Source organism: Stenella coeruleoalba (genome assembly GCF_951394435.1).
Source record: "Stenella coeruleoalba genome assembly, chromosome: 7".
In the NCBI taxonomy this organism is placed as follows: Eukaryota; Metazoa; Chordata; class Mammalia; order Artiodactyla; family Delphinidae; genus Stenella; species Stenella coeruleoalba.
In genome coordinates, this window is record NC_137153.1 from 41,093,247 (window position 1) to 41,109,489 (window position 16,243).

The 16,243-nt window shown below is 35.9% G+C and overlaps 1 protein-coding gene across 4 annotated transcripts in view; it reads left to right on the forward strand.

The window, feature by feature from the left end:
* Positions 1-16,243, forward strand: part of KIF27 (kinesin family member 27) — an 88,167-nt gene that overhangs the window by 14,094 nt on the left and 57,830 nt on the right. For all 4 annotated transcript variants that reach the window (XM_079926654.1, XM_079926655.1, XM_079926657.1 and 1 more), the window contains 3 exons: positions 162-1,105; positions 5,659-5,802; positions 12,156-12,362. In XM_079926654.1, coding sequence (XP_079782780.1) covers positions 162-1,105; positions 5,659-5,802; positions 12,156-12,362 — 1,295 coding nt within the window. The remainder of the gene's footprint in view (positions 1-161; positions 1,106-5,658; positions 5,803-12,155; positions 12,363-16,243) is intronic.

Sequence of the window (16,243 nt, forward strand, 5' to 3'; positions counted from 1 at the left end):
AAAATTATTTAATGATGTTGCTGATGTTACTTTTATTTTGAAATGCTATGAAGTTTTTTAAAGGGACTGTCTTAGCTGGGCGTTATAAGCAAATGATAATTGTTGTATGGTTAATTTAACTCTACTGGATTTTGATTAAAACTTGCTGTTGCTATTTTAAGTGATTGTTGGGGCCAAGGAATGCCAGGTGGAGACTGCAGATGAAGTGATGAGTCTCCTGGAGATGGGGAATGCAGCCAGGCATACGGATACCACCCAAATGAACGAGCACTCCAGTAGGTCACACGCGATTTTCACAATCAGCCTTCGTCAAGTGGCGAAAAATAAAGAGGCAGCTGAAGATGGATCGTGGTATTCCCATCAGCATATTGTCTCAAAGTTCCACTTTGTGGATTTGGCTGGATCAGAAAGAGTAACCAAAACAGGGAATACTGGTGAACGGTTCAAAGAATCCATTCAAATCAACAGTGGCTTGCTGGCTTTAGGAAACGTAATAAGCGCTCTTGGGGACCCACGCAGGAAGAGTTCACATATTCCATACAGGGATGCTAAAATTACCCGGCTTCTGAAAGATTCCCTGGGAGGCAGTGCCAAGACCGTCATGATCACCTGTGTCAGTCCATCCTCCTTGGATTTTGACGAGTCCTTAAATTCTCTCAAATATGCCAACAGAGCACGCAACATTAGAAACAAACCCACCTTAAACTTCAGCCCCGAGTCAGACCGTATGGGCGAAATGGAATTTGAGATTAAGTTGCTTCGAGAAGCTTTGCAAAGCCAGCAGGCTAGTAGCAACCAAACTAGCCAGATCCATTGGGAGGGGACTCCTGATAAAAATAGGATCCATTCTCTTGAGGAGCAAGTTGCTCAGCTACAAGGAGAATGTTTGGGTTACCAAAATTGTTTAGAGGAAGCCTTTACCTTCCTGGTGGACTTAAAAGATTCTGTCAGACTAAACCAAAATCAGCAACACAAACTGCAGGAGTGGTTTAACGTGACCCAGGAGGTCACCTCATTCAGAGGAGACCAAGGCATTGGAAACCTGGAAGAAGGACCACAGCATATTACAGTTCTCCAGCTGAAGCGAGAGCTTAAGAAATGCCAGGTACTTAGACACTTTTGTAAGTAACTTGTTTAAAGACTAAATTTATCTGGGCAAGTAAGAGTCATTTTGGAATTTCAGAAGTTTTTTTGGAAAGGATTATATATAAAATCTCATTTGCCTTTACTCTGTTTCTTTCTCCCTTTTCCTATTGCTTTCTCCTCATAATTCATCTCTTTCTTGGTTCCTCCTCCTTTCTTCTTCAAATGTATTTTAATTTGTTGTATTTATTAAGTAGGCTCTTGTGGGACTGGTCATTAATTTAGAGGATGAGAAGAAACACAGTTTCAGAACAAAATTAGGTTAAATTTTATTGAGTTTTTAATCCCTCTTTAGGTCAGTGCTTCTTGAAAGAAAAAAAATACTACCTGACTCCTTGAGTTTGGTGTTTTGATTTTTTAGACAAACAAATAAATCATCATATTTGATAATATTTAAGGAATGTAGCTATGTACATGTATACATATTGTATATATGTATATTGAGTTAAAATTACATTTTCCCACTTTTCATTTGAAAAACATTTGTTATTTAAAGATTATGTGTCACTGGGGAAATAATGGAGAATAGACATACCTAGTTCTGCTTATGTGGAGTTTGCAATCTGGTGGACAAATGGATAGTCCACCATTTTTTTTAAAATAGGAAAAGATATAGGTAATAAGACGGCTTTCTATTTATAAATCTTTCCTCAATATCTATTTGTATGTATTAGAAAGAAACCTCTATTACAGCAATTCTCAAACTTTTTGCTCACAAGTTTTCTTTACTTTCTTCAAATTGAGGTTCCCTAAAGAGCTTTTGTTTGTGTGGGCTGTTATCTATTGATATTTACCATATTAGAATTAAAACAACAAATTTAAACTATTAATTCACTCAGAACTAACAATAATAACCCAATTACATGTTAATATAAAGAACATTTTTTCATTAAAAATAACTATTTTCCAAAACAAAAAAATTTAATAACAGTGGAATTGCTTTATATTTTTTCAAATCTCTTTTCATGTCTGATTTAATAGAAGACAGGTGGATTTTCATATCAGTCAGCATGCAGTTTGTTGCAATATGTTGTTTTAGTTGAAGTATATGAAGAAAATCCAGCCTCATCTAGATTTGTAGCTGGAAGAGAGGAATATTTTAATGACTTTTTCAGATAATTGTGCATATTCTTTGACATTATATCAAAACTCAACAAGCGGAAATTTCCTAAAGGTTACCTGCAATGTGGGATTTGAAACCATTTTGTTACATTAACATTCACTGATTTTTATCTTGTACTTTGAATGGATCTTTTATCCACACACGATTTTGAATCAACATGCCTTGGACACTTGAAAAATATTTGTTTACTAAATTATGAAGATCTTTCAATGCTGACACATTTCACTATACACTATCAAAAAAATCACATTCCTTAATATCACCACTGATCTCACCTGCAAAGTTGTTAATTACTGGAAGCTGTCAAGTTTACAGTAGCAGAAGTGTTTTCCAAAATTCTAATTTTTGCATGAAACCTGAATTTTATCATTTGCAACAAATACTATTAGTTGTTTTCCTTGAAATGATGGTTCTGTCACACATACAAGTGTGAATAGTTTGTCTGTTGTTCTTTAGAGGAAAAATAGCACCCTATGAAAAATGTGGCTAGTTCAGCTTGCAACTCAAACAGTTGCACAAGATTTTTTGCCCCAGATAACTATCACCCTTCAGTATACAGCAGAACTACTTTATGCATACCTCCCATTTGACACATAGAATACTAAAAAAGTGCTCATGTGTTGAGATTTAATGAAATCATGTTTATTCCTTCATCAAGATATTCTTAAGTGAAACTGGCATTTGTTGGTTTGTTTGTATTGTTAGGGCACAGCAGTGAAGAATACAGTGGCTACCACTACAGTTTGGTGACACTTTCTTTATTCATACTAGGAGCCAGCAGTATTACATATCATTGTTTTTGCACCATCAGTACAAATGACAACATGGTGAAAAAGGCAAATATCATTTTAGTATAACTAGGAAAATGGTTTTAACCTCATGGATACCCTGAAAGGATCTAAGTTTCATGCTAAAAGATTCACTACTGAATACACTACGAGAACTGCTGCTCTTTTACAAAGCTTTGATCTTTAAATATAAGCATATAAAGTACTGCTTTTAAAATCATGGATTTTTTTTTTTTTAAAGGCAGTAACTCTGCTCTGCCTTTTTCTTAAATAGAGCAGGCCTGGCCCTTCCTGTTTGGTATAAGAAACTGGGAGAACATTAAGTACAGGTAATAGGAAGCTTGAACTTTGTGGTACACTATAGGAGTTGGTGGTAGAAAGCATGCTTCTAAGATGACTGATTTTGGAAGCCCACAAAACCCATCTGCTTGGGGGTGAGATGGGTAGTAACCTTCTCTCTCCGTCTGTTGGAAACTCTAAATTTAAACTTGCTCTAGATAATGTACTCTAGATTATGATATCCCAAAGATATTAACAGTCTTGATGAAAAATGGTACCATGATCAGATAGTTTTGGGAAATGCTAGGTTGCAAAAAACAAACAGGTTTCTTAATCCAAAGACTTCCCAGAACTTTGAAAAGTACTGATGTATATTGTGAGTCTCCAGGTGAGAGATATAGCATTCAGTGTTTCCCAATTTAAAAAAATGGATTCCCTTTTTTGGTCTGCAACCTTCTAGGCCTAGTAATCTATGGATACCACTGAACAGCAAATAGACAAATGATTGGTGTCATTCCTTACCCCATATGTCTCTTTAAAAAATTGTTTTTTAAACTTCATTTCTGTTCTTTTTTTCTGTGAGAGAATATAGTAGTTAAGAACATGGGTAACAAACTTCAAAGGTTTGAATCCCAGCTCCTCTGTTTACTAGCTCTCTGACCTTGGACAAGTACTTAACCTCTCTGTGCTTCAGTTTCCCTACCTGTAAAATGGAAACACTAATAATAAGCTCCGTTTAGGGTTGCTTTGAAAGCTATTAGAGCATTATTAGTTCCCATAAAGTGATGATAAAGATGCCTGAGCTATAGTAAGGCTTAATACACATTAGCCTATTATGATCTCCTCTCATTTATTCTTCTTCTACCTGGGCCTAGGTTATACATCTGTGGCAGCTAAGGGATTGGACTCAGTAGTTGTAGGTAGGGCCACGTGCCAGGGGTTCTGTGAAGGCAGCTCATCCCCTCATAAATACCTCTTAAGTCTCTTGGTTACTTTTGTACTCCATAATTTGAACACAGGGACAGTATGTGAACATGAATATACTCAACAGATAAATACTTTTAAATAAATAATAAACAATAAAACTGTAGTTTATAAAGTATATGTAAAAATATTTAAATATGCAGCACTGGGAGAGCAGTTACATTTTAAGCTTCTCGGATGGGCAATTAATTGCCCATAGCAGAGGGTATTAACTAATGAGAATTATAGTTATATTTTATTTTAAAAACAGAAAAGTCATAAAGGTCATATAAATATATAGGGTTATAAGGACCATCAGGGTCATGCGTCCTCTCCTTATTTGGTCATTCAAAGATCCCAAGCAGAGAAAAGAAGGGACTTGCCCAAAGTCCCAAGGGAAGGCTGTAGCAAATTCAAGGCTGGCCTTAGTCCGTGGGTTCCCAGTGCAGAGGCCCATCCACCTCCACACCACCGCCTGAGAGGTCACGCACATGCTCTGGTTTTGTGAATTAAATCTTGTTTGTAAAGAGAGCACCATTTTGTAAATAGCTACTCTTTCTTCTCTTTTCCTGTGGCTTAGCGGAAAGAGCATAGGCTTCGGATCTAGAAAGGCCCTGGAGTTGACTGTCAGGAATTTGGTTTTATCCAGTGTGTTGTCCTGGGAAGAGGTGTTAACTCACTGAGCTTTAGTTTCTTCATGAAAAAGGAATCATGTCAATTCAGTGAGATATTTTTAAAATGCCAAGTTACAATCTAGCATAAAGTAGACCCTTGATCAATGTTAATTTTCTGTTTATTTAGTTCAAAATTTGTTTTAAAAGTATTATTTGCATATCCCGAGTTTATTTGGAGACAGGCAAACTAAGAAAACTATACGTTTAACCATATTTCCAGACATCTTCAAAATATATCTCTTTTTAGTGAAAGGGTGCAAAATTAGCAAATGTTCTTTATTTAAACATCCAAATGCACTGTTATACTCTATAGGTCAGTTTGGGAAATGTGACCTCTTTGATTTTTAAAAACCCACATTAAAATCTCATGGCAATTCTAGAAAACTTATAAAAATCTCATTGAATGTACTCTAGAACTTGAATAACTGGCTTCAATGTTAAAATGCAGGAAATAAAAGTAAGGAAAATCTTCCTGTCTTTGTGGTGATTAATTCTTACATTATAGCAGTAATAGGTCCTCTCAGCTGTTTCTGCCTTTCTTATAAAGAAACCAGAAACAAAGGATAAGACAATTTTAAGAGACATCTTCAAGGTGTCATTAAACCACAGTTTTTGTGGTATTATGTGGGCTCGCTCTCGAGTACTTTCCATATTGAATCTCTCTTGTGCTTTCTTTCCCTCCCCGCAGTGTGCTCTTGCTGCTGCTGAAGTAGTATTTAATCAGAAGGACCTGGAAGTGAAGGAACTAAAGAATCAAATGCAAATGATGATGCAGGAAAACAAAGGACATGTTATATCTTTGAAAGAAGCGCAAAAAGTGAATAGGTTGCAGGTAGAGTTTTTTAATGTACCTTGCTCTGTATATTTCATTGGAATAGTACATGACTAAATAAAATAGCATTGTAAATGATAAGTGGGAATGTTTGCAAAAATAGGTTTCAGATGGAGTTCTGGACACAAGCACCTGAAAGAGTTATTACAGTTTTCCTCCTAAATTGGTGTGAAGGGAAAACATTTTTATAGTTAGCTTGACTTATATTTCAAAAATACAAAACCTGGGGCTTCCCTGGTGGCGCAGTGGTTGGGGGTCCAAGTGCCGATGCAGGGGACGCGGGTTCGTGCCCCGGTCCGGGAAGATCCCACATGCCGCAGAGTGGCTGGGCCTGTGGGCCATGGCTGCTGGGCCTGCGCATCCAGAGCCTGTGCTCCTCAGCGGGAGAGGCCACAACAGTGAGAGGCCCGCGTACCGCAAATAAACAAACAAACAAAAAAACAAAACCTTATACCCAGGAACTTAATTTGCAAATCATATTATGGTTATCCTTTCTTTATACTTTCCCTTCCGTTGTTTGCCAAAGTAATAGGCAATATGATATTGTCAAGTGTTGGAAGGTAAACACATAATTTAAACTTTTTGATTTGTTAGATTATCGTTTTATACTCCATCAGTGATTTGCTCTTTAATTTTGGCTAAATATTTCAATTTCTCTATCTTAGCTTTTCTGTATTAACATGGATGTGCCTGCAGAGTAACATGGTATGTCCCTAAATATTATACTCCCTGGCTATGAACCCTACCACCCCCCCCAAACAGTTAATTTCATTTAAAGACTTTAGCTTCCTATCAAGGAGTAACTACTGCTCTGAGTAATAATCTGATTCAGACAAATTAGACTTTGATTTTGACATTATTTTTGTTTTCTTTTTTAACCCTTCTAATTCTGTAATAATTTAAAAACATAAAACATATATAAAATAATATGTGTTGTTCAGTGATTTATCACAAAGAGAACAGCTGGGTAGCCACCACCAGTTCAAGAAATAGCACACTGCCAGCCCCTCGGAAGCCCTTAGTCTCTCCTCCTCGGAGAGAGCTGCTCTCCTAATTTTCATAATGATAATTTCCTTGCTTTGCTTTGTGGTTTTACTATGTATCCTTGAACACTACAGTTTAGTTTTTGGAATTTTTATAAATTTAATCATTCAATATATATTCTTTAGTATCTGGTTGCTTTTATTGAACATTTTATCTGTTCTGATTCATCCACGTTGTGTGTAGCTGTAGCTTGATTAGTTTATAGCTGTACAGGATTTCATTGTATGAATATACCACAATTTATTTTTCTGTTCTACTGTTGATAGACATTTTTTTCTATGAATTTTCTTAAACATGTCTCCTGGTGCACACGCACACACGTTTCTTTTGGATTTGTGCCTAGGAGTTGAATTGCTAGGTCATAGGGTAGGCGAATCTTCAACCTTAGTAAATGATACCAAACTTGTTTTCCAGTTTAAACTTGCACCAGCACTGTATGAGCATTCCTGCTGCTCCACTTGCTTGCCAGCATTTGTTATTGTAAAGTTTTAAATCTTAGGCAATCTGGTAGGTATATAATATTATTTTATTGTGGTTTTAATTTTCACTTCCCCGATGACTAGTGAAGTTGAGCACTTCTTCATGTTTTTTTGCTATTTGGATACCTTCTTTTGTGAAATGCTCATTCAAGTTTCTTGCTTGCTTTCCTATTGGACTGAGTCTTTCTATATTATCTTCTAGGAGCTTTATTGTTTTGCCTTTTACATTTTGCTGTACAGTTCTCCTGAAATTGATTTTTGCGTATGGGGTAAAGTAAAGGTCAAATTTCATTTTTTTTCCATATAGCTATCCATTTGTTCCAGCGTCACTTTTTGAAAAGGCCATCTTTTCACCACTGTCTTTGTCATAAGTCAAGGTTCATTCATGCATGCATCTATTGTATATTTCTGGGACTTCTGTTGTATCTCATTGGTTTTTCTGTCTTTGGACCAATGTCACATTTCTTATTTATTGCAGGTTCCTAATAAGTCTAGATATTCTATAGAGCAAGGCCTCTGCTCTGTTTTCCTCCTCCCCAAGAAAGTCTTGGTTGCTCCATATAAATTTTAGAATCAGCTTTTCAAGGACCACAAAAAAAAAAAACAAAAACTTTTGTGATTTTGGTTGGGATTGCATTAAATCTATAAGATACATTTGGAAAGAGTTAACATCTTTTGATCATGAGTCTTTTCACTAACCCATGAACATGGTATATTCCTCCATTTACTCATGTTTTCTTTGGTTTTTCTCAATAATGACTTTTTTGTGTGTATGTAGAAGTATTGCACATCTTTTGTTAGATTCATTCCCAGGTACTTTATTTTTTTATGTGACTGTAAATGGAATCTTTTCAGATTTTCATTTTTTGTTGGTATGTGTAACTGTATTGATTTGTGTATGTTGATAGCTTATACCCAGCAACCTGATTAAATTCATTTTTTAATTCTGATATTTTATGTAAATTCTTTAGGATTTTCATTTATAATTATGTCATCTGCAAATGAAGACATTTTTATTTCTTCCTTTATGATCCTTATACCTTCTGTTTTTTTTTTTAACCTTACTTCATTGACTGACATCTTTAATACAGTGTTGAATACAAGTGTTGATACCAAACATCCTTGTCTTGTTTCCAACTGCTGAAGAAAAGCTTTCACTGTTTCACTATTAAGTATCATGTTTGCTGTAGATTTTTTTTTTTTTTTTTTTAACTTTTTGGCTGCATTGTGCAGTATGCGGAACTTCCCCGACTAGGATCAACCTGTGCCTCCTGCGGTGGAAGTGTGGAGTCTTAACTGCTGGACCACCAGGGAAGTCCCAATATATATATATTTTTAATTTATCCTTTATCAAACCAAGGAAAATTTCTTTGCTGAGAATTTTTATTATGAATGGATATTAAATTTTATCAAATGATTTTTCTTTATCATGATTTCCTCCCTTTATCCCGTTAATGTGGTGAATTATATTGATTTTTCTAATTTTTAAACCAATCTTATATTCCTGGAATAAACCTTTCTTTGGGTCATGATGTATTGTGTTGGGGGTCCCCAAGACCACCCTCAGGTTGGATGATGAACCAGGAAGACTCAGCATATAGTTGTGCTCGTGGCTAAGATTTATTACTGTGAAAGGAGAGCAAAGGGAACGGGGACATAGAGTGAAGTCCAGGAGAAACCAGGCACAGGCTTCCAAGAGTTGTCTCCCGGTGGAGTCATCCACATGTGCTTAATTCCCCCAGCAAAGCCTGTGACAACTCACGTGAAATGTTGTCTACCAAGGAAACTCAGTAGAGACTCAGGTTTTATTGAGGGTTGGTAATGAAGGCATTCTCTGCCCACCATGTACCAAAATTCCAGACTACCAGAAGGAAAGCAGGTGTTCAACATAAACCACCTTGTCTGTACAAACACTTTGAGCACAGTGAGCCACTCTTACCAGTTAGGGTGTTGGGAACCCTCTTAGGATCCAAGTTCCCAGACACCAGCCAATGGACAACCTCTTAAGCAGGTCTTTCAAAGGATAGCAGTCAGGTCTGCTGTGTTAACTGTTTTCTACAAGTGTCCTTGATTTGGTTTGTGATTATTTTGTTAAGGATTTTAGCATCTCTATTCATGTGTGAGATTAGCCTATATTTTCCTTTCTCAAAATATTCTTGTTAGATATTGTAACAAATTAGGTTAGCCTAATAATATAGGTTAGGTAGCATTCCTTCTCTTTCTATACTTTAGAAGAGTGTGTGAAAAATTAGTGTTATTTCTTCCTTAAATGTTTGGTTGAATTCACCTGAAAAACATTTGGGACTGGAACATTTCTTTGTGGAATGTTTTATTATGAATTCAATCATATTTTCTTTTTGCCCCCCTTTTGATAAGGTTTATTTGTCTAAGAATCTAACAACTGTGTCTAAGTTTTCATATTTATTGGCATAAGTTTGTAATAGTCTCTTATCTGTTTAATGTTTTTAGACGTGTGATGATATCCCCCTTTTCATTCCTGGTTATTTGTGCCTTCTCTCTTTTTTTTTTTTCCTTGATCAACTTCACCAGGGATTTATCAATTTTATTAGTCTCTTCAGAGAAGAAATTCTTGACTTTGTTGATCTTCTCTAGTATATGTTTATTTATTATTTAATTAATTTCTACCCTTATCTTTATTATTTAATTTTTTCTGCTTTTTTGGGGATAGCATCCTATGCTATCTTTCTAAATTCTTTAGATGGATGCTTAGTTCATTGATTTTTAGCCTTTCTATATATTTTTAGCCTTCTATAATATATGTATTTAAATTTATATGTTTCCTCCTAAGCTTATTTTTACCTGCATTTCACATTTGCCTCAAAATATTTACTAATTTTTATTGTGACTTTTTTCTTTGACCTATGGGTTATATAGTTATTTTATTTCCAACACATGGAAGATTTCTTTTTATTAACTTTTAGCTTAGTTGGATTTATCAATTTTTAGCTTAATTGTATCATTTCAGTTCTTTGTGTTGAAAATTGCTTTATGGCTTAGCATAAGGCCAGTTTTTGTAGATACTACAGAAGTGTTTGAAAAGAATGTGTATTCTGCAATCATTGGGTACTCTTAATCCTGTTTATCCTGTTATTCAAATCTATATTTTTACTCACTTTTTGGGGGTCTTTTTGTCATATCAGTGATTTAGAGTGATGTTAAAATCACCCACTATAATTTTGGATTTGTCTTGAGAATAGTGACCATTTTTGCATTATATATATTTAAGCTCGGTTATTAAGTACATAGAAATGTAGAATTGTTACATCATCCTGGTAAATTGACCTTTTTTTTAAATCACTTTTTCCCTCATTTTATCTCTTCTAATGGTTTTTGCCTTAAAGTCTATTTTATATTAATATAGCTATACCAGCTTTCTTTTGATTAATGTTTACATGGTATCTCTTTTTCCAGCTTCTTTTTAATCCTTCTGTGTCTATTTTAGTTGTGTTTCTTGTAATTAGCAGGTTAGATAATTTTACATTTCTTTCTGACAGTCCTTATCCTTCAATTGGATTACTTAGTTCATTTCTGAATTTAACATAATTACTATTACATTCTGGTTATAATCCCACCATTGTGATTTTTACTTATCCTATCTGCTCTATGTTTCTTCTTCTCTCCTTCTTACCTTCTTTTGGATTAATTGTGTATTTTTAAATTTACTTCATTACCTTAGAAGTTGTACTTTCACTTTTTTTAGTGGTTATTCTGGAGAGTATACCATGCACCCTTGACTTAATACAGTCTAATATTAATTGGTATTTTTACCCTTTTCCTAGAGAGTATAAGGACTCCATTTAATATCCCCCGTCAACTTATATGCTATTGATGTTTTATATTTTAATTATCTGAATACATGACTTTTAAAATAAAGTTACATTTTATAGCTCAGCATTAACACAGTGAAAGTTTAGGGTTTTTTTTCTCCTATTTAAACATTATAATACATGTGAAATATTAAGATGAATGACATTTCTTATTTACATAATTTTGTGCTTATAAAACAAAGATTGATGTTAGAGCTTTATAGATTGGATATACTTCAAAATTTTTCTTTAGAGGATATGTAAGAAGCTAAACCACACACGGTGTCCCCCCCCCCCCCCCATATAATTTGTTCTGCCTTTGATTTCCAAGTTCTTTCTCCCACGACTCTCAATTGCCTATCTTCTATCTCTTTGTGTTTCTGGCTTTCTTTTTTGCTGAGTAAAGGCTTTCACTTCACTGCACCTGTTACCACTTTCTGTCCCCTTTGCTGTCACCTCAGCTCTTTGCAATTTTCTACACTTTTTAACTTTCTGGTCTCTTGTTACTTCTTGGATTTCACTCTGAAGTTTCAAACTTTTATAAAGATCAGCTAATCACAGTGCTTCAGGTTGGCAAGCTAACCAGTCACAGTGTGTGGGGCACTGTCTTGCACACTCTTTAGGCTGTATTTATCGGCTTACTATTCGAAAGTTTTTACCACTCAGGACAATCCTAAATTCTTGTGAACACCAGAAAGCTAGTCTTTGTTTTTTGGGTTTTTTTTTTTAGAAAAAAAAATTTTTTTTTTTTTTTGGCTGCGCCACACACCCTGCAGGATCTTAGTTCCGTGACCAGGGATGGAACCTGCGCCCACTGCTGTGGCAGTGTGGAGTCTTAACCACTGGACCGCCAGGGAAATCCCAGAAGGCTAGTCTTTGGATAAATGAGGTTTTACTGTTTTGTTAAGGTAGTTGTAATTTTGGTCGATGTACAGTTATTTTTAATCATTATACACATACTGAGGTTCTCTGTTTTTAAAATTCTTATCTCTCTTCTACAAAGAATGAAAAAATAATAGAACAACAACTTCTTGTGGATCAACTGAGTGAAGAACTAACAAAACTTAACCTGTCAATGACTTCGTCAGTTAAGGAAACTTGTGGTAATGGGCCAGATGCCAGGATACCTGAAAAGAGACCATGTACTGTACCATTTGATACCCGTTTGGAGCATTATATTTATATTCCAGCAAGATCAGATTCCAGGAAGGTAAAGTCTAAGCATTAATTTCTTTCTTATTATGAGATTTTAAAAATATTGTATATAATATAATATCACAGTGTATTTGTATAGTCTTAGCAGGTTTTTTTTCCATTTGGTTTCATACACTTTTGTTTATACTCTTCTTTTTTGTTTGTTATGTATACTCTTTTTTAAATCATGCTTCTTTTTAATAAAAAAATTAATAGGTAGGAGAATGTATAGATACATTTGGAAGGAATAGTTGAAGATAATGCTTACATTTATCAAGGAGAAAAAAGCTGCTCTTTGCTATTGTATTTTCAGACATGACTAAGTCTGATATCTTCATGAATTTTTTCTATCTTTAATTACCCAACCCAAGTTGATGAGGTTGGAGGTATTTATTTTGACTTACTTTGTCTGTCTGATTATTTTCAAAATGACATTTATGTGTTATTCAGTCTTGCCAAGTTTGACATAATCAAGACTATATAAAAATGAGTGTGAAGTTTCATCTTAATTTTTATTTATTTATAAAAAATATGTGTGTGGGTGGTAAATATGTGCACACACTGATTTCTCTTGAAAAATCAAGGAATCTCCACCATGGAAAAGACTAATTAGCAGATTCATGAATTTTGGTTTCCATTTATTAATTTTAGGACTGGAAATGATTTGTTTGAGATCTATACATTGGTTACAGTCAAAGGGATAAGAAATATGAGAGGTGTCATAGACTTTGCAGTCAGGCTGGCTTGGGTGTGGATACCATCTCTATGGTGTAGGCCTGGATGGATGACTAAAACCGTATGAACCCCAGGCTCCTTATCTGTCAGAATGGGGGACCTGCGGGGGTGTATGGAGGATTTACATGAGATGTTGACTCCAAAAGTGCCTGGCACACTGCATCCTAACACATGTTCATGGGGTGCTTCTACTATGTCCCAGGCTCCATGCCTCAGAATGAGTGGGACAGATGCTGCTGTTACCTCTACAGTTTTCAATTTTGAGTGGTTGGATTTAAAATTTAAACCATCGTTACTATTAATTTCAGTTAAACTTTTTAGAGTTATTGACATTTTTTTCTTGGTTGAATACATGGTAAATTTGCATAGAACATTTGAGAAGAAAGATAAGGTCTTCGTAGGATTCAAATTGGATATCTATTAATTCAACTTAATTATATATCAAGTCTTCTATATTAAAAAGAATTTTTTTTACTATTGGCTAGTAATGTGAAAGAATTTCCTGTTTCTGTTCATTCTTTGTTTTTCTTTTTAAATTTTTTTTTGGCTGCGTTGGGTCTTCATTGCTGCATGTGGGCTTTCTCTAGTTGAGGTGAGTGGGGGCTACTCTTCGTTGCAGTGCGCGGGCTTCTCATTGCAGTGGCTTCTCTTGTTGCGGAGCATGGGCTCCAGGCGCGCAGGCTTCAGTAGTTGTGGCACGTGGGCTCAGTAGTTGTGGCTTGCGAGCTCTCGAGTGCAGGCTCTGTAGTTGTGGCGCACGGGCTTAGTTGCTCCGCGGCATGTGGGATCTTCCCTGACTAGGGCTCAAACCTGTGTTCCCTGCATTGACAGGCAGATTCTTAACTACTGCGCCACCAGGGAAGTCCCTCTGTTCATTCTTTTATTTTATAATAATAACAACATATTTTTCTGATTATAAAAGTTAGACATATTTATTATCTCAGTCTCTGTTTCTTTCTCTTTTTACTAGATGTTCACACACATGCGTGCACGCACACACACACAAACACACACACATTCTTTGAGGAGACAGAGCTCCATGGACTCTTGAGAAGGGGTTAGGCCCCTCTGTTCCTTTATTTTTTTAAGATTAAAAAAAAATAATAAATTTATTTATGGCTGTGTTGGGTCTTCGTTGCTGTGCACGGGCTTTCTCTAGTTGCAGTGAGCAGGGGCTACTGTTCGTTGCAGTGCACGGGCTTCTCATTGCGGTGGCTTCTCTTGTTGCAGAACACGGGCTCTAGGCGTGCAGGCTTTCGTAGCTGTGGCACATGGGCTCAGTAGCTGTGGCTCCTGGGCTCTAGAGCAGTTGTGGCACACAGGTTTAGTTGCTCTGTGGCATGTGAGATCTTCCCGGACCAGGGCTCGAACCCATGTTCCCTGCACTGGCAGGTGGATTCTTAACCATTGTGCCACTAGGGAGGTCCCTAGGCCCCTCTGTTCTTATCTCTAGTTGTTTGATTAGACCTGAACAGCCATGACTGGAATAAAGACTTCCACAGTTATTGTTTCAAATTAGCAAATTATTATTTTTAAAATTTTAATTAGTTTCGTTGCCCCCTTTCACTTTCAAGGGTTTTGGTTTGGAAAACATAAGTGTGGTTACCATAGCTTAGGAGAGGGCAGATACACTATAAGACTTGTAGCTCCTTTGTGGTTACAGGTAATCTCAAAGTTCCCTTATGACCAAGTGGGATTAAGATGTAACAGAAAGAAAGAACCAGTGAGTTTGCCAAAAGATTGCTGTGACATGGAAGGAAAAGACCCGACCAGAGAGACTCTGCATTATGTTGAGGAATGGCAACACTTACTCCCAGTGCTGTTTCCTTCATCATGGATGGACATGTATTCAAATTAGCAAATTCTTAGTTTTGTTTTTAAAATTTTCCTTCTACCCCAAAAGAACCCTTCTAGCCACTAAAAGAAGGGGAAAAGGGAGAAAATGCAATGATCAGCAGTTTTGAGAGTTCTCTTGCTCCTATTGTGTGTCCAGGAATCCTGGCCCCCACTCTTGCTTGGACTGGTTACTGCAGCAGACATGAAGACTTGCATGGAAAGACACAAAGCCTGCCAAGCCTTGTTCAAGTCCTGTTTCCTGTTCCATTGTTCTAGAGTGAGCAGAACGTTTCATATTAAATACCAAAACTAGTTAAATTAAGCTAAAGAAGACGTCTGAAATCTCATTTCATTTTTTCCTGGATTTCTGTCACCTTGGCAGAAGTTGAGCTAATATTTTCCAGCTCTAATATTTTCTTTTAGAATTTAGCTCAAATATTTTCTTGAAGTAAAAATAGTCTGACAAGGGAAATATTTCCTTGACTTAAAATACTTTCAAAGAGGGCTTCCCTGGTGGCGCAGTGGTTGAGAGTCTGCCTGCCGATGCAGGGGACACGGGTTCGTGCCCCGGTCCGGGAAGATCCCACATGCCGCGGAGGGGCTGGGCCCGTGAGCCATGGCCGCTGAGCTTGCGCGTCCGGAGCCTGTGCTCCGCAACGGGAGAGGCCACAACGGTGAGAGGCCCGCGTACCGCAAAACAAAACAAAACAAAAAAAAAACTTTCAAAGGAAAAGGGGAACAATGGCTTAATTAGTTTTTAAATTGATTGCATAAAGAGTTTGATTTTATTTCTTATATGTTTGTTTATGCATATTGGAGGGAAAGTGAAAAGATCTTATTTATTTTAAAAGTGTATTTTTTATATATATATATATATAAAACATATACTTTTGTAGCTAGCTTTTCTCACTTAATGTATCACAAATGCTTGACAGTCATTAAATATTCTATATCATGATTTTGACAGGTAATAATATTTTATCCTAAGGATATACCATTGTGTACTTTTTCCTATTGTTGCACATTTAAGTTGTTTGCAACCATCTCTCAATCTAAAAAGTTTAATTCCAAAATGGAATTTTAGGATTTATCTACTTATGTAGAAATCCTAAAGAAATTGCCCTTCACAACTAAATATTATAATTTACCAAATTATTAGGAAAAACGAGAAAGAAACTCATTTGTCTCAAAAGATACCAGAAACTCATCTAATGTAAACTCATGTAAAATTGAATCTAGATTTAAATTTAAGGAAAAAAATGTAACAGAGGTTTCTATTTTCTTAATGTGGTAAATATGATATAATTAAAGCCAAACACCAGTGTT